The sequence below is a fragment of the Bos indicus genome, chromosome 3, assembly GCF_029378745.1.
Source record: "Bos indicus isolate NIAB-ARS_2022 breed Sahiwal x Tharparkar chromosome 3, NIAB-ARS_B.indTharparkar_mat_pri_1.0, whole genome shotgun sequence".
Classification (NCBI taxonomy): Eukaryota; Metazoa; Chordata; class Mammalia; order Artiodactyla; family Bovidae; genus Bos; species Bos indicus.
In genome coordinates, this window is record NC_091762.1 from 81,087,034 (window position 1) to 81,114,141 (window position 27,108).

At 40.8% G+C, this 27,108-nt stretch overlaps 1 protein-coding gene across 1 annotated transcript in view; it reads right to left on the reverse strand.

The window, feature by feature from the left end:
* Positions 1 to 27,108, reverse strand: part of CACHD1 (cache domain containing 1) — a 234,983-nt gene that overhangs the window by 41,225 nt on the left and 166,650 nt on the right. Inside the window, exons 5-11 of the mRNA XM_019957321.2 lie at positions 21,058 to 21,184; positions 18,188 to 18,332; positions 16,437 to 16,653; positions 10,231 to 10,380; positions 5,614 to 5,847; positions 1,200 to 1,349; positions 448 to 571 (exon numbers count right to left, since the gene is read on the reverse strand). Of these exons, the coding sequence (XP_019812880.2) occupies positions 448 to 571; positions 1,200 to 1,349; positions 5,614 to 5,847; positions 10,231 to 10,380; positions 16,437 to 16,653; positions 18,188 to 18,332; positions 21,058 to 21,184 (1,147 nt within the window). The remainder of the gene's footprint in view (positions 1 to 447; positions 572 to 1,199; positions 1,350 to 5,613; positions 5,848 to 10,230; positions 10,381 to 16,436; positions 16,654 to 18,187; positions 18,333 to 21,057; positions 21,185 to 27,108) is intronic.

Sequence of the window (27,108 nt, forward strand, 5' to 3'; positions counted from 1 at the left end):
CTGTTCCTTATTTCAAGAGAAAATGTTGTATATGATTGTGCTGTCAACTTGGAATGGACAGTGCTTTGCCAAGCTATTTTTTGGCATGCTCTAGAGCTGGTCCTCAACTTAACCTCTTATTTTGCCAACAATTTCCAACTTGGTATAACTGGAGTATCTTTAAAAATGAGATGAGATATATCTGATTTTACAACTAAAGGCAATGTGAACATAAGAATTTGATTTACAAGACATTCCCCCCAAATAACAGTTCTACGAGATCTTACCTACTTTACAAAGTAAACAAAATTTTGGCTACTATTCTTATATCAAAAACCATACTCTTGATAACATTAAAATAATTTATATACTTGCTTTATTTCTTATTCTAAACACTCATATTTGACCTCAGTGGATCCTATTCTCAGAGGGAAAAACAAGATATTATGACCCTCACCTTTTCCTTACCTTAGGATATTTTGCCGAACCAACTCAAATTTGGGGATATTTTCATAATGAATGATGTCAGTGTGAAGGGGGGGTTCTGAGAGTAAATATGGCCTGGTAAGAGATGGATGCATAAGGGTATACCCTGTAATAAGAAAAAAAACACACACACACTATGGGAAACATGTTGTAGGAAGAACTGATTCTAATAAAAGTGCTCATCGTAGATTTGAAATGTGGGGGATTCTGGGAGGGCTGCTCAACACTCAGCTGCTCAGTCTGTAACTCAGCAGTCCAATAAAACCTGAACTTGTTTTATGTTTTCTTGCATAAAACTTTGGAAGTGTAGCAAGATGTCTTAAATTCTTGAACATCTCCCTAATCAAGAATATTTGGGAGGTACTGACCATTTGGTTTTCATTTCATAAAATCTATCACATAAACCTTAATGTCAGTAAGTATTAAGAAAACAATATAGACCAAAGAAAGATCCAAAGGATCACTTCTATGTTTCATTCAATCCTCAAGTCTAATTTCCTGACGGTTATAAGTAACTATCACCTACCCCTCAACACAAGATAGAAACAAATGCACGATCTTCAGATGCATTCTGCCATCGTTATGGTCCTCTACGACAAATAAGTAGTCCTAGTCACACTTTTTCTACAAATACCAGCATTTTCCTACTTTGTTAGTATCAGAATCTCTGCAGATGACTTTTCTTCAGGATGGTAAAGAAACCATTCTTTGCTATGTAAGTTTTAGTAGATTACCTTTGTCATCTATGAGGAAAGTATAGGAAGCCAAGGAGTCTTGGTAATACGTCACGTCTTCAAGGATGTAAGCCAGGTTCACGTCCACACCTACGATTCCCAGAAGGAGGTTTCCAAAATAACAGGGTTTACTTACAGTCATTATCAAACCTGCGGGTTGAAACAAAATAAAAAATCAAAACATGTCAAAGAAGGCATTGAACAAAGGCTGGTGCTGTGCTCCAGGCACTGTGAATGCGGCAAACAGCATCTTAGTTTGCTCTGAAGTTTCCTGTCTGCCACAGTAACCAAGCACTGCCTTTGCTGACAGCATAAAGGAGTTATGAGTGTGAGGGAAATAGACTCTTCAGGAATTCAGACATCTTCATTACCTTAAATGGAGGTAATTTGTACCTTTTCCACTATTTTTTCACCTAAAAGGATACGACACTCCAGATCCATATGAAACATCAGCAACATATTTATCATTCTACTTCCAAAGTGGGGATGATTCAACTGACTTTGCAAGACCACTGGACAAAGAATCTAACATTCTGGGCTCTAGCCCAACTGTGCCCTATCATATCATACATATGATACTGGACATAACTTTGAAACTTGACCTTCATGTCCATTTAAAGGACATAGCAGTAACAACCTTACCAATCTCTGTGCTGTGCTGGGCTCAGTTGTGATTCCATGAACTGTAGCCCACCAAGCTCCTCTATCCATAGAAGCTTCTGGGCAAGAATACTGGACTGGATTGCCATTTCCTTCTCCAGGGGACCTTCCCAACCCAGGGATTGAACCTGTCTCCCATGTCTCCTGCATTGCAGGTGGATTCTTTACTGCTGAGCCACCAAGGAAGCTCACCGTACTCATTTCTAGGGGATGTTAAATGAAAGAGATTATGGATAAAGGAAAGCTTATAAGGTATTCTATTTTATTAATGAATCCTATAAAAAACCAGAAAGATAATGAGAAAAATAAAACATAGAAAGGTACAGAATCTTATGATCTGGCCACTTAGAACTCTGAGCAGCTAAAGGAGACATTAAAGTTCTAAGGGAATGTATTTCTAGTCACTTGGGCCAAGAGCTTGCAAACGTTTACATAAATGGTCAGGTAGTAGATATTTTAGGTTTTGTGAGCTATTTAACCTCTGGTGCATATTTTTTCTTTTTTTTCTAATGAATCTTTAAAAACATAAAAACCATTCTTAGCTCACAGGCCATACAATAGGATACATAGGGAAAGAGAAAAGCCAAGGGGAGGAAGACCTACAGAAGTAGAATGCATGAACAGTGGTCAATGCATTGCCCGGAGCAGCAGAACAACTGGGCTCTCTTCTCATTTCTACTACTGAGTTGGCTGAGACGTGCCACCTCTCTGAATCCATCTCCTTGTGCATTCTATGCGGAGCTGAGACAAAGTGATCTCTAGGACCCTGACAATTCTACAATCCCATGGTTCTAATGAGGTTGCAAAGAGTTGGACACAACTTAGCGACTGAACAACAACACATGGTTCTAAATAAAATTTAGAACAAAAAGATGGATAGTTTCTCTCCATCTTGCTCTTATGTCTTACAACGCTTGATGACATGTTTCACGCCTACTAGCACGGCAGAAAGCCATTCTTTTATCAACACCTAGGAAAGGGATTTAAATCACCTTGAAGACTTCTACAGAGAGAATAGTGTCTGATGTCCACTCAAAATATTATTGAGTTGTTGTGACTGCAAAGACCAATTAAATGTATCACTTGGAAGGAAGAAGTGGATACACTTCTGTAACACAAGGAAGTTCTGGGTATATAATGTACAGCCATAGGGACTATAGTTATAGTTATTAGTATTGCACATTTGAAAGTTGCTTTGGGTAGATCTTAAAAGTTCTTAACACAAGAAGTAAATTATAACTACGTGAGGTGGTTGGTATACAGTAAACTTATTGCAGTATTTTGCAATATATACAAATATCAAATCATCATTTTGTATACCTAAAACAAATGCTCTGTTGTATGTTAATTATATCTCAGTAAGACAAGAAAAAAGAAAAGCTATGCAATGGGTATTTATTATAAATTCAAAAGCATTCTTTAAGTAGTCAATTTTCAGAATGCTATCTATTGGTTTTAAAACATTTAAAAATAATAGTTATCTAAGAGGCTTTTAAAAATACATTTTGGAGATTTTTGCTCAGGTATCCCTGGGCAAAGGGGTTATAAATGATGGGACCATCGCTATGAGGGCCAGGAAACAGAGGTCACAGTCTGCATGCCACATTCCTCTGGGCTTTAGTCTAAGAAGAAAGTCTTTTTTCACAGAGCAGTAACAGAAATACTCGGGGACCACATGCTCACTTCAAATTTCTGTTCTCCTCTGGACATACTGAGAGCAAGCTTGATAAAAGAAAGGCAGTCTTACTTTTCAATTATCAATTTGGACAGAAGACTCTTTATCCCATTGTGGCAAATAAAGACTGCTAAGCTCTTGCTACACTTAATGAAATACCCATACACCCTCCCTACAAGTACATAGACTTGTATTTTAAAAGAAATATGTCTAGTAACTGACATTTGAATCTGTGGAGATTTTGAATTAGAGCCATCTAAACATGAGTTTCTTTAGACTCAGGGTCCCCTTGTCATGGAGTTAGAGGAAGTATCACCCAGTAATTCCAGGGACTGAAAATACAAAGATAAATATGATATACTCTAGTAGGGGAATGCAGCAGATCAATAAATAGTAATTGAAACCCACTGCTTGGGAGTCATAAAACAGGCCTTAAGGACTAAACTTTGGAAAGCATCAGCTTTGCATATAATTTAATTTAAAGCATACATGGTAGCTTCTGGATGGAATATTTTGGGAAGGGTCCCACTCTACCTGATACCACTAACGGTAACTGAACTTGACTACATAATCCGCTCTGCTTGATCAGGACTCAGTCTCTACACCTGTCTCAATTCCTTTCACACAGAATTGTCATGTTCCATTGATCTATTTTTCTCTTATCTGATTAAAATACTTCTTGAGGGTGAGATATGTGTCCATCCCTGCCTGACAAAATACTTGACTGGCATTCAGCCACATTGGTAAAATGCATAAATTGTCATTCACGTTTAAGACCTGACATTTCCCTATAAAAAGAAATAACCTTATGTAAAGGCATGAGTTTTAATTCTATACACATCTGTTGGCCCTGCCAGAACTAGGAAGGAAAAATAAATTGAGGTGTGGCAGTAGCTACCATGCTTCTTCCCTATAGAAAGAACATATCTACTGAACTTCTATAAATCATAGCCTCTATAAGATTTATTCATTTTTATATGTGAGTTTTCTCTGAATATTGTAAAAATTCCTAGCAAATGGAACTTAAAAACAAGATCTCATATGGTGATGCTGTTAGGCAATACTAATTGCCTAGTAATTGCAAGGAGATCCAACCAGTCCATCCTAAAGGAGATTAGTCCTGGGTGTTCATTGGAAGGACTGATGCTGAAGCTGAAACTCCAATACTTTGTCCACCTGATGCAAAGAGCTGACTCATTTGAAAAGACCCTGATGCTGGGAAAGATTGAGGGCAGGAGGAGAAGGGGACGACAGAGGATGAGATGGTTGGATGGCATCACCGACTCGATGGACATGGGTTTGGGTGGACTCTGGGAGTTGGTGATGGACAGGGAGGCCTAGCGTGCTGCGTGCGGTTCATGGGCGACTGAGCAACTGAACTGAACTGAAATCTTATAAAGTTAATAACCCAAAGACTTATTATGTGAAAGATGTCGTGTTTTTGCAGATAACCAAATGTGAGTTAACAAGATTAAATACGTTACTAAAAATAACAAGTGGTAGGTAGGATTTGAAATCCTCTCCACGTCAGGCCTGTATCTATTTGACTACACTGTGTTGCCTTGCCTTTGATGCTGAATCCCAAGCACTTCTGCCTTATTTACCAGTTGCTGTGCAAAGTTACTGTTTAGTGCCAAATTCACTTTTAGATTGGGGGGAATCCTCACAAAGCTTCTAGATGTACCCATTACGTTTTTTTTTAATTGTTTATTTTTAATTGGAGGATAATTGCTTTGCAATATTGTATTGGTTTCTGCCACACAACAACATGAATCAGCCGTAAGTATACATAAGTTCCCTTCCTCTTATACCTCCGTCCCACCTCCCATCCCAAGATCCAGTATGTTGACTGAGGCTAGAGCAATGAGGAAGAAATAAGGCTGCGGATTTCTGCTCTAGAACATAGTACTCACTGGGCCAGTGGCGGGGAGGCTACACAATCCTTTGACCAGAGAAAGGGACACCCACACTTCCCCTAAAGCTCACATGGCAAATACTGAACAACATTTAAAAGTTGCTGTTTGACTCATGTCCACTTCTTTTCGCTTTCCTTCAGTAGGAAGTTTTCTCCGAACTCACCATCTCCCATCTCATCAGAGAAGGGGAGGCTAAAGACAGCTTCGTCAATCATCCGGTTGGGAAGGTTGGTATAGAACCTGCCAACTGTGGTCTCCAGGTTACTCAGCTGGTTCAGCACCATCATGCTGCCCTTAATCACAGGCAAGGCTATCCGGTCCAGCACACCATACTTCCCTGAGTTCTGTTCGGCCAGATCTCTTAGAAAAGCCAGCTCTTTCAAGCCAGTCACCCCATCTGAAATAGAAAGCCAAGGGAAGACAATGTAAAACAAACTGGTGTATATCCATAGGATAGCCTTGTCATTTAGATCTAATAAGGGTCTCAATGAGGTCTTGCAGTGCCAAAGGGATCTTTGCAGAGACAATCTGGACTCAGGACATAGATACCAGTTCCTGCAGAGGAACAAAGCTGAAGGCATGATCTTTCCTCAAATAGTAATGAGGCCAAAGGAATTCTTCAAAAGGCAATGATGAAAAACATATGACTAAACAGAGGAGCCCCATTCAGCAAGGATTTCTTCCTTGAAAGTTTAATTATAAAATGTAAATTAGTTTTCTGCATTTAATATTTGAAAGCAAAAGTAATGATTAACAAGCCTGCATTTAATTTAAATTAGTAGATGAAGTTGTAAGAGTTTTAAAGGATTGAGGTTTGCCATTTCATTTCTTACCTCTTTGCCTATTAAACACTTGCCAAAGTCTCATGCAACTAAATGAAAGAATTATGGATTGTATTTAGTGATGTCTCCAAACCCCATTTCTTTAAACTCACTTTAATTACAAATGTTTTCATGCTTTATATTGTAGGGATAATACTGGATTTGATTTATTTAATATATATTTTTTATGTTTAGAGAGTTTTAAAATCTTTGTAAAAGATTCAGGCATACTGGGATGTATTGTTCTACATCTGTAATCTATAGCACAAAAATAAATTTAATAAACCTTTTTTAAAGTTTTGGTTTGCTATTGTTGGAACACAGTCAAAAGGATTAGTAACTGATCCCATATGGGTACCATTGTAAACAAATTCAAGTTATTTCAGTCACTACTGAAATTCTACCAATGAGTTTTAAAAAGATTTTTGCCTCATGTTCTTGAACTGTTTAGTCATTAAAAAATCTAAAAGTTCATGGTTCACCTACCTTCAGTGACTTTATCATTTTTAAATAGGAAATATATATACTTCTAGCTTTGGAAGTCCATTTCTAAAATCATGGCAGGATCTAATGGGTATAATTTCTTTCTTAACACATTGTATATAAATAATTTGGATTTTGCTCCACTCAGACAATGCTAAAGGAGAATCAGAATCAGATTATCGTTGCCTTTGCTTGACACAGAATTGAAATGGGAGGTGAGTGGTATACTTCAGAGTAAAAGACAACACATAAGATGTGATTGATCTATGATCTTACACCCTTGAGAAGCTTACAGGAGTGAATGATAAAAGGAGACAATTTGAGGCGATAAAAACATTTCCTTTCTTTGTCATGTACTGCATGACTCTTTCAAAATGTACAAGAAAAGTAACAAACAGGAAAATCTACCAGACAAAGAGCACAGCACAAGATACCAAGGATTGGGTTATTTTATGTCACTCCATTATGAAGCATTATGCAGGGGTGGCAGCAGAGTAAGTAGGGTGGCAGACTGGATTATTCTATCAACAATGTGGTTGTGCTGGAAACTACATTTCCCAGAATCCCCTTTCTTCTATGCTTCCAGGTTAAACGTGGCCAAAAATGAAGTGCTGTAACTTGAGAGGTGAAGCGAGAGATGTTAAGAGACAGACACAGAGGGACCTGAGAGTTCCAGTTCATTCCACTCTTCTGATTTGTGTTCAGTTCCCTTTCCCAACTGCTGACTTACTCACCAAAGGCAACCCAACCAAGGGCAGGCTCACTCCAGATGCTTCACTGAGAATTCACAGAGAGAGCAGCCACAAAGACAACAACTTCTCAGACTTGTACAACAGACTTCCACACCAGATGACTTCCTACACAGTCTGCAGTGGTCCTAGTCTCCAGATATCCTTGCAGGCTTCAACTTGTTCACCCAGATCAGAGCTGGTTAATAACCTTTGAGTTGTCAATTCCTCTTTGCATCTTTACTCTTCCAGTTTCCCCCCATAATTGTGTACATTCTTATTCTCTTATTTTAAATTGAGGTATTGTGTTGTTTTCAGGTGTACGGCAAAGTGATTCAGTTATATACATTTATATTTTTCAGATTACTTTTCAATATAGGTTATTACGAGATATTGAATATGGTTCCCTGCATTATGCAGTAAATCTTTGTTGCTTATCTATTTTATGTATACTAGGATTTGTTAATCCCATACTCCTAATATATTCCTCCCTGACATCTTTTCCCTTTGGTAACTGTAGGTTTGTTTCCTATGTCTGTGAATCTGTTTCATATATAGATTCACTTGTATTATTTTAATTTTTTTAAGATTCCACATATAAGCGATATATTTGTCTTTCTTTACTGACTTACTTCAGACTTAATTGTCCAGGTTCATCATGTTGCTATAAATGACAATGGCTCATTCTTTTTCGTGGCTGAGTAATATTCCATTGCATACATTTAGCACATCTTAAACCAATCATCTGTTGATGGGCAATTAGGTTGTTCCCATGTCTTTGCTATTATTAATAGTACTGCTATGAACACTGGTGTGCATGTATTTTTTTTTTTTCAATTTGAGCTTTTGTTTTTCTCTGATAGAAGTTTAGGAGTGGGATTGCTAGATCATATGGTAGCTCTATTTTTAGTTTTTAAAGAAACTTCCATACTGTTTTCTACAATGGCTACACCAATTTACATTCTCATCAATAGTTCATGTTCTTATTCTGATAATTAATTTGATATACCACAATTTCCACTGTGATTCTGCTTCCCTATTTGAACTGACAGAATTAAGGATATGTGTCAACCCTCTTGAGTACTGTTCAGAGATACTTTTCAGAGAGGTGTGTCAGGCTAGCTTATGGGAAGAAAGAGAAAAGATGAGAGTGGTTATGGGAAGTAACCAGAAGTTTCAAAAAGTGGAATTATCAGGGGCACAGCAAGGGCATATGATACTCCCATGGGAAGATCTAGGACCAGCAAAGAGATGGGGGATGCAAGAAAACTGCTCAGTAGCTGCCTGAGCAGACCTTCAAAACGCATGGGAAAGGCATGATCACTTCCTTTTATGTTTCCTTACACCTGTTCTATTGCCTTTAATTCATTTGCCTTGTCTATCTTCCTCACTGGGTCAAGGGCTTCTTGAAGACAAGAGATGTTGTATGAAACAGCTCTAAGACCTCAGCGCACTATGTTGTATAAGGTGCGTGCTTCATAAGCACACCATATCTTGCATATTTATTATCAGAGCAACCCTATGGAGATTTTACTCTTTTCATTTGACCGATCAAAGTGAGGCCCCCAAGAGATTAAGTAACCAGCCATAAGCCACACGGCTAGCAAATGCAGACCGAAACGGAAAACCTCTAGACGTCAGCCCCCGTGCTTTTCCATGTGCAAGCAGTCCACAAAATATCTGGAAAACAATCATGCTGGCCTAAATACAGATTCCTGGAACTTATCTAGGAGGGTCTGATCACAAATCTATAGACACTGCCTGGGAGTCTGCATTTAAAGATGAATCTACAAGTAATCCTTATCCCATTAAAATATAAGAACCAGTGCCCCTCAAGCCAGCTGGTTCTGCACAGAAATCTGGAAGTGGAGAGGGGAGATAAGAGACAACAAGTGAGGAGGACTGTAAATCAAGATGTGTTCTCTCAAGAACAAGAGAATGGGGCCACTTTGAACACTGAGAGAAAGGGGCCCAAAGAAGAAAAGGAAGAGCTGTGTATTTGTAGATGGGGGTGGGGGGGTGGAGGGGACAAGACACAGCAGGGAGCTAGAAAATTGGGCTGTTGTCAGACTGGAGGATGGTTAAATTGCTGAAGGGAAACTATTGAGTATTCTATCAGATTTGCCAGTTTTGTAAACTTTCTCACAGACTGATGTAACAGCCACACAATCAACTTTAATGAGCACCTAGCAAGTGCCTGGCACCATCCTGGGTGCTCACTCTACGTCGGGGTTAGTCTTCACAAGAACTCTGTCAAGTAGACACATCTCATTGCCACGACACGCAAGGGGATAGGGAGAAAGCGGCACAGTCGGTGATTCTGCAGGTAAATGTAATATTCACAGTCCTGGTTTTACAGAATAATCTAGGTTAGTACTTGGGATTCCTGATCTTAAATCAATGAGACAAGTTAATAAGCTTCATACAGTATCAAAATCCAAGTATATATGGAGAAACCAAAAAAAAAAAAAAAAAAAATGGAGCTGCACAGATGCCTGTGTAAGACCATGTAACTGCAGAAGTTTTAGAAATGAAGAGCTGACTGGACAAAGAGATGAAGAGACAGCGACATCCTGACACATGCCCTGAGTATCCATATAAGGGGGAGAAAGCTGGGTTTGGGAAGGAATCTGTTCCTTATACCCTCATCAAAGCACCCTGTGATGGTTCTTTCTTATTTTTTGAAAGCAGCATGCACTTAGAGAGAACATTTTATCTGAAAGAAAAGGATCTCGAAACACTACCTACCGTTCATGAGGGCGTAGGTGAGAATCATTACAGAGTTGTTTAGAAAGCTATTTTCTTCATTGATGACACGGAGAGTCGCCTTTTTATCTTCTTCTGAAGAGTCCTTTGATGTAATGCCAGCGGACAGGTAAATGATGACCATGTCTGTATCTAAACAAACGCATACAAACTGAAAGTTACATCAGAGGCTGGCTAAAGGCAGCAACTCAAGTTTCTCTTCCATTGGACTTTCCTGCCTCAAGGACCTGCCGGGCCCACTCTTCTTACTCCTGCCTGTCTGATGCTGAACTTTCATCTCCCTGCTTCTGCTGGCCTGTACTGGGCCACGAGGCCTCATTTAGCTAGTGTCAGGTAAAGAGATGCTCCTAATGAGTTTACTAGATCAAAGAAGGCAAGTTCCTCCAGGCATCCACGGTCATGGTAATTCAGCCATCCCAAATGGATGTCTCTCCTGCCTTCTGAAATACAGCATTCAGAACCTGCTTTACTCTTTCCCCAGTGACCCAGGATCTTCACCAGGAATATACATTTTGGGGGAACTAGGCTTTAAAATGATGGTTCTTCCAGAGACTACTGAGATTTGCAAGGTTATCTGTCTCTATGCTAAGCAGTTCCAAAAAAACATTTCTGTTTTGAAATTCATCAGTGTAGAAAAGCAGTGGAAAAAAAAAAAAACAACATGGACATAGGAGCCAAGTTGCCTGTAGTATCTGGGTAGATTACCTAAGCTTTCTACGCCAAAATTTCCTTATCTAAAACAAAATGAGGATAATGACCGTATTTACTTCATAGGGTTGCTATGAGGGCTAATTGGTTAATTTTAGAGTGAAAGCAAAAGTATGATGGTGAATAGAAAATAAAAGAAAACTTTAACACAAAACAAAAAAGAAAACCCTTGTATTGGCATGAAGAAGCACCTAGACTCTAGAGTAAAATGACTCTCCAGCTAGGGCTAATGACTGAGAACTCATTGTAGCTCACAGTGAAAACTTCTTTCAGGAGGATTTCCTCAAAAATTAAAGCGGTACATTTCCTATCACTAAAGATGCAAGGGCTGAATGACAGCTTTAACGGAAGGAGGGCAGTAAGCCAGCTGGATTTTATACTGTCTTTTTAACCTGAGATTCTCTGATTCAGTATCTATTTTTAAGATTACTTACACAGATGTTCTTTTAATTGAGAAATAATGATTGATAGGCTATATGCTTGTTTCTTTAGGTTTTTATGGTTGTCATTCATCTGAGATTGCTTTCTAGCTACTGGGGGAGGCAGCCTCCAGGTTGGTCCCTCAATGATCCCACTTCCTGATATTCACATGGCTGTGTGGTCTGTCTTTGAGGGTAGACTGGATTTAATGACAGAACGCAGCAGAGGTCATGGGGTGTCAAGAGATGGATTAGGTTACAGAAAGACCATGGCTTCCACCTGTGTGCTCTCTCTTGGGTAAGCCAGAGAGAATGTTGTGAGCTAGCCTATGAGAGGCAAGGAACTGAGGCCCTCAGAATTGAATCCTCCAGCAACCATGTGAGTGAACTTAGCAGCAGATCTTTCCCAAGTTGAACTCTGAGATGACAGCCTCTCTGGCCACCAGTTTGACCACAACCTCATAGGATACCTTTGGGCAGAGGCACCCAACCATGCTGTGCCCAGATTCCTTACCTATAAACACTGAGATAATTAAATGTTTATTGTCTTAAGCCACTGCGTGTTGGGTAATTTATCATCCAGAACAGATTATTAAAAAAAATTATCCTAACAATGATGAGAATACAATGACTGAATTTTCTTCCGTTTGAAAACTTCCATTTTAGACTCTTTATTATGTAGAATTGAATAATAAGAACTTGATGCTTTTGAAATGTGGTGTTGAAGAAGATTCTTAAGAGTCCCTTGGACCATAAGGAGATCCAACCAGTCCTTCCTAAAGGAAATCAGTCCTGAATATTCATTGGAAGGACTGACGCTGAATCGAAGCTCCAATACTTTGGCCACCTGATGCAATGAACCAACTCATTGGAAAAGACCCTGATGCTGGGAAAGATTGAAGGTGGGAGGAGAAGGGGATGACAGAGGAAGAGATGGTTGGATGGCATCATCACCAATGCAATGGACATGAGTTTGAGTAGGCTCCAGGAGTCTGTGATGCACAGGGAAGCCTGACATGCTGCAATCCATGGGGTTGCAAAGAGTTGGACATGACTAAGTGACTGAGCTGAACTTAAGACTTAATATATAAGCAAGCTTCAAAGCTAGTTTTGATGATTGAACGATTCTTAATAAATATTAACTGCAAATTTAAATTACATATTTAAAATTAGGGTATGAAACCTGATGTAAAATCATTAGGGAATATCCTGGTCTTAACTTAGATGTCAGTCTTTTTTCAATGTTGTAAACACAGTCCTATACTTTTTTTTTTTTTTTTAAATGCAAAACAGCTCACTTAAGTTTCAGACTGGGAAAAAAATACTATTTGACCCTAGTAGGTAGGATACAGATATATCATAAAATAAAGTATGATCTAAAGTATGAGACAAACCAACACATGTGAGAAATTCCTGGACACTTTTAAGACTGACCTAAAGTGAACCCTTGGGTTTTCTTACTTGGCTTTATGATTCTGGATAAAACACACTGTCACTGACAGCTGGTCTTAGGCAAAGGCCCGTGACTAGAAAGCCAGAGGCCTGCAGCCTGCAGCCCCTTTAGCTGCCGAGTGTTATTTTCTTTCCATCCCAACAATAAGATACATGTTCTGCAAGCATTTTCTCTATCTCTGCCCAGCCCCTGACTCTGTTCTTGCCCCATTCTTAGGCAAAACTGAGTTACTTTTCTATTTTTAAATATCAGATCTGCCAAATTTGCTCTGATTTATTTTTCTACTTCCTAGGATATCCCCACTCTAATCACTCATGGGAACATTAAGCCTTGTGATTAGTAATGTTAGGGATGAGTCATTATAGACAATTGGGGCAGAGCAAAGATATAGCATGTACTTGGAAGAAAACGTAATCCTCTCCCTGTGAGAAGTCCCTATGAAAGCCACCAGCATTCCTTGGGATCAATATCAAAGTGTGAAGAACAACCCAGATTTGGACTTTGCCAGTGCCATTAGATCCCAACTCCTAACTGTCATATTCCTTCTGCTACAAAATGACCCCTCAACCGGTTATCCCCAAAACAAACCTAGGGAAAAAAACCCAAATGTGTTGATGGTATCTGTTACAGATCCACCACAGGACTGAAAAAGAGCCAGCACTGAATAAAAGTTTTAGTTTTTCTTATTAGTACAAAGCAGATTAGCACAAAGCCACCATGACTTGGCCATGCGGCTCTTGTTCATATGGCTATCAACATGGGGCAGATACTTGGTTTTCATGCACAGACTAATCCTTCCAATAACCTTATAAGGTAGGTCTTACTCATTGAGAAAATCCTACCAAATGGTCTTCAAAAAGTGCCAGGTATACAGTAGAGTAGATAATAAATACTTGCCTGTGGAGTGAATACAAGTTATGATGTACAGTATAAATTCATAAGAGGAGTTTGTAGACCCCTTACAATGCTATAGCCAAGGTGACTAATGGTCCTTGAGTGTCTGGGCTAGGGGTCAAATTGGGATGTCTAGAGTATCTGCACTACTTTAGCCAGAGCAATAAGTCTTAAAGGAAACTGAATATCATTATAATCACAGCTAGTATGTACTTAATATTTATGATGAGATCCTGGATCTTATTATCACCCTCAGTTTGCAGATGGAGGAAACCAGACCTGGAGAAATCAAGTAATTTACACAAGTTTCAAAACATTTCAGAGGAGGAATTTGAGCACACATTGGTTGAAATTCAAAATCCATATGCTTAACTACTATGTAACATTGCTTGAAAGTACCTCAATCTCTCCTTAATAAACCAGGCAATACTAATTCCTACGTGTTTCATTATGCAACCTAATCTGGGTTTTTCTTTCTTTGAACTACCAGTACACACTGTAAAATGGAAGCCTGTGAGATAAACTTTAGAAACATCTTACTTGGCCTAGAAAAAGACCCTTTTCACATTTAAAAAATAGTACCATCAAAATGTGTCCTAATCAGTGACTCTTCTTGCCATGTTTTTGCTCACCAACATTAGGAAAATCCCCCAAAACCCAAAGGAGAAATGTTTCCTGCCAAAGCAGCTCTCTGCTAACATACAGTGCAGGAAGGTTTATAAGAAGAGGTTTAATGAAGTCTCTATTCACAGTTTTAAAGCTGGAACAAATGACAACATTTGAAAATCAAGGGGTTTCACATAAAAATCCAGATTTCTGGCTTCTCTTAAAACAGAAAAAGATCTGGCAACACTGGACAGGCACTCCTGCAAGGCTGAACAGAAGAGCAGCTGCCTTCTTGACCGAGGATACTCTCTCTAGCTGTCTGCGCTCCCCAAACAAGCCCCAAACCTTACCTCGAGCTCCCTTGACACCTCACTGCCTGGCTGCTGCCAGTCTAACATTTTTCTCTATTACTTAAACAGTGGCATCACCAAAATTGGATTTCATCTCTAAAGATGGTTTGAGAACTGAACAATCAAGTAAAAAGAGCACGTCTGATGAGGAATGCTGACAGGCAGATGACAGCTGGTAAAGGGCACCCACAGATGAATGGCATTGGCCAACTAGCCAATCTGTCTTGACTGCTCAAGAGGCCAACCTTATCCTTTGGCTTCATTGAACTAGGGTCAACGTTGCACTCAGGCATCCTGTAATATTGGTTATGGATAGCTGGTGCTTGCCAAGGTTGGTAGGCAAAATTCTAAGATGACCCTGAAGACCCACGCTCTTTTATGACCCCCTCCTCTTGAGTATGAGTATGACCAGTAATTTGCTTCTGACCAACAGAATATGGCAAAGGTGATGGGATATTATTCCTGTGATCGTGCTACATATATGGCAAAGATGGAGGGATTCTGCAGATGTAGTTAAGGTGTTAATAAGTTAATCATGAGGGAGAGTAGTTTATTTAAAGCAGAAGAGTGAGCCTGATAAGATCAGACAAAACCTTTAAAAGAGGGTCCAAGCCTTCCCTGACATCCGCAGCTGGAAGGAAAGATGCTCTCCTCCTGACCTTGAAGAAGCAAGTAGACATGAGTTTTACAATTGGAAGGAAATAAACTCTGCCAGTGGTTGAGTCTGGAAGAGGACTCTGAAACTCATATGCAACCACAGACCTGGCTGATACCTAGACTGCAGCCTTGTATAATCCTAAACAGAGAAGCAACGGATGGACTCCTGTCCCATGGAAGCTGTGAGATAACAATATAGAGAAACATAAAAATGAGACACCATCTACCATCATTACCTGTAATAATTACTGTAGCTTCTTTCAGGGGCCCATCATGTGCCAGCACTATGCTGGGCATTTATCAATGCTGTCTTAGTTTTAATGCAGACACACTGAAGGACTTGAAAATATATTCATTAAATTTATCTCAATAGGGTACATTCATTAAAAAACAAACAAACAAAAAACAACAAACAGATTATCAAATATAAAAGAGAAAATGACATAGATTCCTTTCAGTAGTTTCAAAGCATGGGTCTTATTTCAAATATCCTTTCCTTTACTTTTTTTTTTAATTTTATTTTATTTTTAAACTTTACATAATTGTATCAGTTTTGCCAAACATCAAAATGAATCCTCCACAGGTCCTTTCCTTTACTTTAGCTTGCATCCTAATTCCAGATTTTCTTTCATACATGAAAATTAAATTAGAGTGCCTTTGTACATTTGAAGGGCTGTGCTCATCTAAATGACAGTTGGTTAGAGGAAGGAAGGATCAAGGCAAGAATTCAGGCTGCCCTGTTTCTGCACACATGCGCACAAGCAGACTGTAAGTCAGTGACTAGGCGGGGTGGACAATTAGCATTAAAAAGGACGTGGATATTCTCCGGGGAAATAAACAAGGATATGTTCCTAATAAAAGGGCAGCAAGAAGAGGCTCAGGGAGTAAAGAAATCATGCAGAGTACCTTTGATTGGAAAAGATGAGAAAATCTAGTAAGTTCCTACTATTAGATGATAATATGACAACACAAGAAATTGTTATCCCGTCAGTTTAGGAAAAAACCCCTCTGGACATAGTTGTGCGATCAGTTAACAATCTATTTCCATCGCCATCATTTATCTAGTTTATGAGTTCCACGCCATAAGAGAAAGGCACTTACTTGCTTGAAATTTGGTGCTATTGTTTGTGCTTCGAATCAGCTGAAATGCCTTTTGAAATCCCACCGCGTGCTGGGTGGGGCTGTCCAAGGACTTGACGCTGCTGACGAAGGTGGACATCTTCCTTTTTGTCTCACTGGTGGCTGGAGACAGGAACGTCTTATAGCACTGGTCAAGGGAGCACGTCCTGACGGTGTCTGCCACCGTCAACACGGAAATCTGGAGGGGAAAACACACACGCACAGGCAAACAAAAACTTGTTATTCTGCCAAGGAAAAGCGTTTTACATTTCAGAAGAGCCCACAAGAGCCCGCAAGCCCACAACTGTCCTACAGGACAGTTTGGAAGAGTTTAAATAAAAGCCCAGAGGCATCAATCTATGGTATTTGAAGAACAGTTAAAGATTGGTAAGGGACAGAGACTCAGACCCTAGAGTTTTGTTTTTGTTCCAAGATGAAGTCAGGAGTATGGTGTTCATCTAGAACATTAAAAACAATATTTGACACAGAGAAAAATCTTGACCAGTACTAATGATCATCATTTTCCAACTGGAGGTGGGGTGAGGGTAACAGTAAAAGGTACGTGTGTCTGTGTGTTTAAATTTTTTTTTTAATGTGGACGATTTCTAAATTGTAATTCAATAATTTTTTACAATAATGCTTCTGTTTTGTTTTTTTGGGGGGCCCTGAGGCATGTGGAATCGTGGCTCCCCAACCCGAGATTGAAGCTGCACCCCCTGCACTGGAAGGCAAAGTTTTAACCACTGGACTGCCAGGTAAGTCCTGGGTGTGTGTTTTAAACAATTAGATCAGTGAGCAAAACCTTAGGGGATGGAAAAGTCAAATGTCTACAGGCGATAGATTATCATTAGCTGGGAACACACCTATCCCAAAGGTGTCCTAAAGATTAATAAACCTCTGCTGCTGCTGCTGCTAAGTCGCTTCAGTCGTGTCCGACTCTGTGCGACCCCATAGACAGCAGCCCACCAGGCTCCTCTGTCCATGGTATTCTCCAGGCAAGAACACTGGAGTGGGTTGCCATTTCCTCCTCCAATGCATGAAAGTGAAAAGTCAAAGTGAAGTCGCTCAGTCGTGTCCGACTCCTAGCGACCCCATGGACTGCAGCCCACCAGGCTCCTCCGTCCATGGGATTTTCCAGGCAAGAGTACTGGAGTGGGGTGCCATCGCCTTTTATCCCTCCCCTCCTATCAATCTTGAGACAAAGTCTGGCCACCAACTAGTGTCCAAGCCTTCACCTTGTTCCTCCTTAGTATAAATAGCAGTGTGAAAGTTAGAGCTAATTAGCGGTCTTAACAGAAGCCATTAAGGAAGTGCAAGACTCAGTTTGGTGGAACTGAACTGAAAGTGACTCTGGGACCCCATGGACTATACTGTCCATGGAATTCTCCAGGCCAGAATACGGGAGTGGGTAGTCTATCCCTTCTCCAGCAGATCTTCCCAACCCAGGAATCGAACTGGGGTCTCCTGCATTGCAGGTGGATTGTTTATCAACTGAGCTATCAGGGAAGCCCAGTTTGGTGGGAGTGGTTTTAAAAAGAGATCTGGAACTAGTATCAGCAGCTACTTCCTCAGATACAAGAATAAAAAGTAAACCACTCTGTTTTTCTCAAAGTCATTTCTAGAGGTGGACTGAAAAATACATACCATAAAACATAAAGTGTTTTTAAAGGGGTATTCAAGAAAGACCCAATGCTAGTGGGAAGGGTAGAGGGAGTCATTGGGGTCATCGATACCTTGTCGTGTTCATCGATGGCGCTGAGGATGACTTGAGCAGCATCCTTGGCGATCTGAAGCTGCGTGTCTGTGACCGAGGCCCCGTGGTCCAGGATCACCACTACTTGCTTTGACTGCGGCCGGACGGTAGAGACGTAGATAGGTCTAGAAGGGCAAGAAGCTCTCAGGGGTCACTCCTGGTTTAGGAGAAAGGCTTGGACCTAACACAGCTGCGAGTGCTACAGACGGGCAGGCGTGCTGGCCTCTGTGTTTCAGGGGGGCTGGCACAAGGGCGGAGAGACCAGCATGGAATGAGAAAACTATCCTGGTACTTTGAAAACATCTCGAGACTATCATAGGTGTCTGCACAACAGGGACTGGTGACTTCTGTCTTCCAAAGACTAGAGCAACTGGGAGAAGATTTTAAGAAGCAAAGCCTTTGGAAGACTGGCTTTTTCAGCCTGTGTGCAAGTCCACCCTCCCAGGAAATGGACTGAGTGGCCCAACAGGCAGCAGAGACATACTAGCAGGGAGAAAACAGTTCACTGTTTTTCAGTGCTGGGTCCTCTGCAGAGTTTGAGTGGGGTTTGGCTAAAACCGAGGACGCCTATCATTTGTGAGCATGCTGAGCAGCTCTGAATAGCAGATTTGGTTTCTCTCTCTCCAGACAAAAGCCACTGCTAGGAGGGCCCTTTCCTTTCTGTACTGTGGCCGTTTACACAGGTCAGCCACCAAAAGGCCCCTTATCAGAGATCTAAAACCGTGCCATCAGATTTGTCCAAGCCTGTGATAGCCACTCTTCTTGCCAGGTTTTTGTTTGCCAACACTAAGAAGAGCGGGTGGGGGTGGATAGGGGAACTCCAAAGGAGAAAAACCTCCCATCAAAGCAGCCTTCTGTGAGTGTGCAGTGCAGGCAGGTTTGTGAGAAGAGGTTTAATGAGGTCTCTATTCACAGTTTTAAAGCTGGAACAAATTAGAGGGAGCTTAAGAGAGCAAATCAGCCTCAAGAGAATTCTCTCCTTTATGGACACCCTTAAAACACTAGATTTTTCCATGAAATGTTAGATGCCAGTTGAGTCACAAAAGCCTGGGCACAAATTAAGAAATACAGGCAAAGCACCAAAAAACTCAAAATCGGGCCAAGTTTACACTAATTGTTCTCAAGCCAAAAGTCCTACATTAATACTGAGTTCTACTATATTTTCACTAGTGAATACCATTCAGCCAAGTAAGGAAATAGAATAAAGAGAATCCAAAATTGGTGGCTGCAGAAACGAAGAAAACAGCAGAAAATAAGGAAATCTGTCTATCCCACCGTTGACAACCATGTCAAATACTGAACTTTTAGGTCCTCCAAGCTAGGGGAGCAGATTCTTTTTTTTTTTAAAAAATGACATACCTCCTCTTTTCCAATTCAACTCACATAAACAAAAAGCAGAATATGTCTGCATGCTGTCACAGTAAATTGTTAAAAACTGCTTTAATGGGAGACATAAATAGCAGCATTCTATGTACAATCGGGGAGGAGGTCCTCACAGTGAGATTGGGTCCTTTCTGGAATGCGCTGCAAACCCACTCCACACTCTGCAAAAACCTCAGAGGACAGGTAAAGAGATGGGTACAGCAATCTATGAGGAGAGAAACTCAGATTACTTGGCCAAGGGAACAGAGGCTTCAGGACTGATTAATGCCTATTTAAGGGGAGAGATTTGTGAAAACTTCTGAGTGAAGGTGAATGTTAATTTGTGACAAGGTGCTAAAGCAGAATGCCACCTAACCTATCTTCTTAGAAGTAAATGAGAATTGGATGGTTCAAAGTGTCTTTGGCCTCTCCTGAGAGATGAGCCGGCCTAGAATCCAAGGTCATGGACTCTGGTATAGTCTCCAAGATGCTCAATTCTTCATCATGCTGTCTAGGGAAGGAACGGAAGAAACCATACAAATGATACAAATGTCCTTCTAGGAGAAGCACAGAGGGAGTATTTTCCCTGGGGACAATTTTAGGTATAATTTACTTTTTGCTTCTAATACTGAGATGTAATTGACACACAGCACTGTGTACCTTTAAGGTATACAGCAGCACCCTGGTTTGACTTATATGCATCACGAAGTGATTATCACAGTAAGTTTAGCGAATAGATATAATTTAAAATAAAGATGGAAAGAATAAAAATAAAGATGGCAGTTAATTTACACTCAAAAAAAAGTAAACCAAGCATCTTGCACTAGTTCGGGAACTTCTAGCACCAAACATCTAACAGTGCAAAAGAGAAACTGTGAGGATTCGGAAGGAAAGGATCTTTGCCTAAGGGGTTCTGTAAACTGATGAGTCTTGTCATACAAATTATCTCACCATTACCGCCCTTCTGGCTAAGTGGTAACATCTCAAGTTATTTCCTGAGAAAAACGGCAAGTTAACGATCCTCAATCCAGTGTTTTCTGGACAACCTTCAGACTTCTAGTAGCAGACATGTAAACGTCAAAAGGATGGCCAAGCACATTATCATAGAGAGGAAAACTGAATCACAGGCTCTACTCTGAGATATGCTGTGAAGTCTTCTAGCGCTGGTCTTTAGAGAAAGTATTACCACTTGTCTCTCAACAAAGGTGTCTGAAGGGCAAAACAGTTTAAAGTGCTTCACTATTTTTATTTCTTAGTAAATACCTTGTTTTACTTGGCTTGTTAGATACTTCTGAAAATGCTCTGGGCTTCATCATTTGCCTTCCTGAGCATTTCCACACCCATCTATGTTAAATAGTGAAATCATTTCAGGATAAGTTTCTAAAACCACAGTTTGGAGGCAAAGCTGTGTGGATGAATGAGGAGTCTATATTTTATTCAGATTACTCTTAAGCAGTAATTAAAACTTTGGCAAACAAGTCAACATACCTACTGCGATGCTCATAGCTGCCCTTACACCGGAACTTGTGTGCTGGGAAAACAGTGAAAATTCCTTCTTCTGAACTGAAATACTGCCACTTAATTCCAGGGTTGGATTTCAGGTTGTCTGCAAGAACTGGAGGAGTGGGGAAAAAGAAATATAACCACCAAATCCACAGGTGCACGGAGGCACTGTGCCTCAGGCATCTGTTTTGCATAAATGGTTTGTAGTATGAATAAATCCCACTAGATTTAAGGCTGTAAATTTTCTACTAAACATTTGCTTTCTGTCCCTTAAAAAAACACCCCGTGAATGGAAAATGTAACGAATGCTTCAGTCAAGTGAAGCAATTATTCTTAATATTGTATAGTGACACTTAATGTCGTGGATTATTTTTCCAGCATGAGTGACTCATTTGCATTAATCTCATCCTCACTGGGCTAGTCCCTGTTGGGTCAGTGTATATTTGCTGGCTTGGGGGTATGTTCTCTAACTGTGGAAGACAGTAATACTAATAGTCTAATCTCCAGAGTCCAGACCTGTGTGCTGACCTTGTTTGCTTCATAGTGAGGGAAACAGCATGGATGGTACCTAAAAAGCCAGAAACCATATCATTCAGGAATAGCTTATGGAATGATTCCAGTATGCCAACACTACAATAGATACTCCCTCACAATATCTCATTTGATCCATAAAACAACTCCAGGATGAAGAGGGTTTTATCATTCCCTACTTTGGAGTTGAAGAAATAGGCTTATGGAGCTTAAGCAACTTGTCTGAGGCCTCATCAGGAACTGGCTGACCTGGGATTCAAGTCTGGGTGTCCTGGCTCCCATGTTCTTCCCATCACATGGTAATGACTCCCTTCATAAGTGTACAGCATCCCCCGCGCCTGTTCTGCAGCTGGAATGGCAGCCACCTTACTGTGTGCAATCCTTCCCCAAATCTCCATGAAATCTTTCTCTCTTCTCTTACACTCTTTCACTCTGCTCCACAATACCTCATTCATGTGTCACATAGTACTGTGTGTAGGGTACTGCTTTACATGCTGCAAGATATACAGGATGAGCATAAACCAGCCCTTCTGTAACAAGCAATGAATCAAAAGAATTAGATAGAGGCAAATGGAGCAAAAAAAGAAAGCATGAGGTCTATCTGGCAAAACATGTATAGATAAAGCTCTGAATGCCACACAGCCATCCTGTAGTCTGGCTCAGGGGTCAGCAAACTTACGTAAAAGGCCAAGAGATCAGCAACTGTGGCTTTGCACACCCTATGGTCCCTGTTCCAACTATCCAACACAACCTTATGATGTGAAACAACCACAGACAATCCGTAAGAGACTGAATGGGTGGGTGTGTTCCCTAAAAGCGTATTTGCAAACATCAGTGGCAAGCTGGATTTGGACAGTGGTCCTCCAACTACATCATGTAAAATGCACTATGTGGAAGCCTTTGAACATATTTAGCAGTTGCCCTGCCCAACACACATCAAGGAGCTATAGTGCACTGTAGCCTCACACATATCCTAGGAGCAAACAGTCCATTAACCCAAGCTATGGATGAGGAGGTGGGCTGAGAGAGGTTTGCTGACTTGCGTAAGGTCTCAGAATAGACAAGAAGGGAGTCAGCCAGTATATGACCATGACACCTGTCCCCTCTCTGCACTCTGCCAGGAGACCTTATTAAGGTCATCACTGGACCCAGACAACCACCGTCTCTCTGGAGACCAATGCTGATATGAGCATGCATAAATAGGGATGAGGGTTTTTCTCTGTCTCATCTCCTGGGAGTCTGAGCCTTAACCTTGACCTCACATTAGTTCTCTTCTCCACGCAGCCCTGTCAACTGGCAGTGAAAAGGCAAACGCTGTCTTTAGAAGTAAAGGAGAGCTCGGGGATACCTCATGTAAAAGTAACATCTGTAACAATAAACAGCCTACAGTCAGACTGTTAAAAGGAGAGCCAATGAGCGCAAGAATGTTTTAAAAATAAATCGAATTCACACAGTGTGTGATGCATTTAGTCTCACCACAGAAGATCATTCTGGTTCCATTCCAGCACTAGAGCCTAAGTCTCGGGCAAGATTCCTCAAACCCGCCTGCTGAGAATTCCTTTGGTATCTGATTAAATCTCATCTGTTACTTAGCACTAGCAGCAGAAGATGATGGTTATTATGGCAATGAGGAACGTGGGGCCCTGAAGCAATCAATCTATCATTGTGTGCAACCCCATGCAGGCCCCTCCTGACCTAGAGGTGGGTGACAGCCCTATTATCCATGCTGGGACTCCAGAGGGGGCTTCCCCATTCACAGGAGTCAGTTAGGCATTCTGATCACTAGATAACTTCAGTTGGGGTCCTGCACACTCACTCGATCCTCAGAAATGCTGGAAGCCGTCCAGGAAGGAAAGCTGGGCAGGCGCCCAACCTGTCAGCCCACGATGCACAGTGCAAGGCTTGAAGTTATCAATGGGCAGGGTCTGTATCTGTCTGAGTTGCTCTGCACACCAATCTCGGACGCACACATGTGAAGAAGGCAATGAATGGTTTTTCCTCACTGCAGCTTGAACCCAAGACAGTCATCGCACTCTCTGACATCCTTCTGCATTTTACCTCTTCCCACCTTCCAGTGAAGGGGCTTCCATGATGGCTCAGTGATAAAGAAGCCTCCTGCCGAGCCTCCTGCAGGAGACCCAGGTTCGATCTCTGGGTTGGGAAGATTGCCTGGAGGAAAGAAATGGCAACCCACGCCAGTATTCTTGCTGGGGAAATCCCACGGAAAAAGGAGCCTGGCAGGCTACAGTCCAGTGGGTTGCAAAAAATGTCAGACACAACTTAGCAATTAAACAACAACACCTTCTAGTTAGAATTATTGTCCTTACAGTTAACTTTCCGATACTCCATCCCTAGATTCAAAGATCCTTGAGGGTGATTCTCTGTACCCCTGAAGCACAGATTCCCAGTTCTTTGCCCATCAAGGCATTCACTCTACGTGATGTCTGCAGCATACAGGCTAGGAAGATCTGCATGGAAGTACTATTAATGTTTCTTAAACATTTTGATACTTTTGTTTAATAAATTTTAAAATCTTACTTTCTTCTAATGCCAAATCCAGTTACACATAAATACTGTGACTAAATCAACAGAGACCAATGTTAATTCTACATATGTTTAAAAATGATAAACACTCCCTTCTCCCCACACCACTGCCAACACAACTGGTACAAAAATAGGTAAATGGAGAGAGAAGAGGCTTGCTTGTCTGATGATTTCATTTTTGTTGTTCGGTCGCTCAGTTGTATCCGACTCTGTGACCCCATAGACTGCAGCCAGACTCCCCTGTCCTTCACCATCTCCTGGAGCTTGCTCAAACTCATGTCCATTGAGTCAATGACATCATCCAACCATCTCACCCTCTGTCATTCCCTTCTCCTGCTTTCAATCTTTCCCAGCATCAGGGTCTTTTCAAATGAGTCAGTTCTTCGCATCAGGTGGCCAAAGTATTGGAGCTTCAATTTCATCATCAGTCCTTCCAGTGAATATTCAGGACTGATTTCCATTAGGATGGACTGGTTGGATCTCCTTGCAGTCTGAGAGAAGACTCTCAGGAGTCTTCTCCAACACCACTTAAAAGCATCAGTTCTTCAGTGCTCCTTTATGGTCCTTCACCCTCCTTTATGGTCCAACTGTCACATCCATACATAACTACTGGAAAAACCATAGCTTTGACTATATGGACATTTGTTGGCAAAGTAATGTCTTTTCTTTTTAATATGCTGTCTAGGTTTGTCATAGCTTTTCTTCCAAAAAGCAAGTATGTTTTATGGAATGATATGGGATGACTTCACAGGACTAAATATATCAAAACATATCAATTGTGTATGCTAAACAGATGAAGTTTATTAGATGTCAATTATACTTCAATAAAACTGATTTAATAGTGAAAACTTATTTAGCATCATACAAACTAGTTTTATATATCATTTGATGTTTTATAATGACTATTATGCTATTATACTATTTTACAGATGAAGAACGAACTTGCTCAAAGCCCTAAGTCATGATTTAACCTAGATGTCTGCAAGTCTTTGCTCTTTCCAGGACACTACAGTTCTTCTACATGTCAATAGATAACTGCTAAATGAATTAGCAATCAACAGATAAAAAGCATACTGAGTACTTCTTGAGAGGCAGAATAAATGTATAAACAGGTTGACGGTTCTCAGAATAATCAGCTGCATCAGTTTATAAGTATACAGTATAAGTAAATACAATTAAGGAGACACTTGCCAAAAAGCAGTGATGTTAAAACTGAAGTAAGATATAAGTCTAAAGTGAGCACTTAAACTTCTGAGAGAAAACAAAGTGCTGAGCTGCTAAAACTGGCAGACACCCACTGGGAGTCTAATGTCGTAGGCTTCTCCATCAATCCCACAGACTGATTTACCTGGAAAATGGCACAGACACGAGCTACAGCTTAGAGGGGAGAATCAACAGGAACTGCAGCGCTGAGGCCTGTGCGTGACATCCAGCAATAAATGGCATATTTTAGATAATAAAGGGAGTTTTTATTTGACAGAAAAACTATAGAGCTGAGACCTGTTAATTATTTTGCAGATGCTCAACAGGTTAGGGATGTGAGCTTGAAATGTCTTTTTGTTTCACTGTCAAATTTCTCACAGGCATGAGAAAGCCATTTGGACACAGGCCCAGTGCTATTTTGCACTTTCTACTTAATTCAGGCTGGCTCTTAGGAACTAAAAGGGAGACCTTGATAAATCAGAAGGACTGGGAATAAGAAGCCATGGTTTTAAGTCCCAACTTTTTATCCAACATCCAAAGGCATCTTTCTAAAATGGAAATCAAATCCCACCATTGACTTCCTTAAAACTGTTCAAAGGGTTTCCACTTAACTATGCCTAGTATTAAATCCAAACCCCATCAGTCCTTTCCTACTCCCCAGCCTCACCTTTTCCCCTTTCAACCTATTGGATATTGAGAGCTATTTCTTTTAGTGTTGTACATATGCCCATCGTTTTGCACTGGTATAACCACCTTCTCAGAGAGACCTTTGCTGACTACCCTGCATTATTATTCTCCCTCAGAGCACGCAGTATTTTCCTTCACAGCAAAGCTTAATAAGTTTAATGTATTTGTTTTTGTCACTATTAGTGCCATACGTCTTACACAGAGGAGTTGTCAGTCCCAGAAGGGCAGGGGCCAAGTATTCACATCCCCAGAGCCTGGCACAAGCCCAGTTTTGGGGAAGCACTAGGGGTCAGTATCTGTTGGGCAATGAAGACCTTGCCAAAGGCTCTTCACTTCTGTCCCCATAAGATTTCACAATCTGCATCAGCAAAGTAGATTTGAAAAAGGTGTTCCTAAAGACCCTTTAGAAGCCCAGAGATAAATGGTAAGAGGACCAAGGATAAAGGCTCCATTCACTTTAGCATTGACTCTTTCTTACACGTCCTAGGCCAATTATAAGCGAACGTGAAGAATTTTGCCATACTCATTGGCTTATTTTTCCTTTGAGAAATTGTCATCAGATAAATGGCTGAAAAACTGTGCCTCTTCTCTCTGCAGGTACTCTTTATTTCCCGTCTACTGGGTCTCAACATCCGCCTGCATACAGTGTACTGAACTATCTGTGGGTAATTCTAACATATGGGCCCCAGAGTCCACAGTCCCCAAATATTTTCCTTCCAATTTCATCCTCTACATCTGATCGGTTCTGACATCATTGGCCTTGCCAGTAAAAACAAAACCAACCACGTCCCCAGACTCCTTACCTGGGCGTTTTCTTTAACGCTTAGTCCACCATGTCAATGAGAAAGAAATGGATTACAAACTGTGTGTAGTTGGGCGGTGTCTTCTGTTTTCTTAACAGGGTTATTCAGCAGAGGTATGGACAAAAGGAAAATGCTCTGTAATAGAAAACTTTTGCTTCCACTTGGAAGAACTCTGGACTTTCTGATGTGCAGCCCAATACTGCTCAACAAAGCACCCAGAGCTGTCTACCTCCCACAGCTTGCCAAACGTAAAACACAAGAGCTGTCC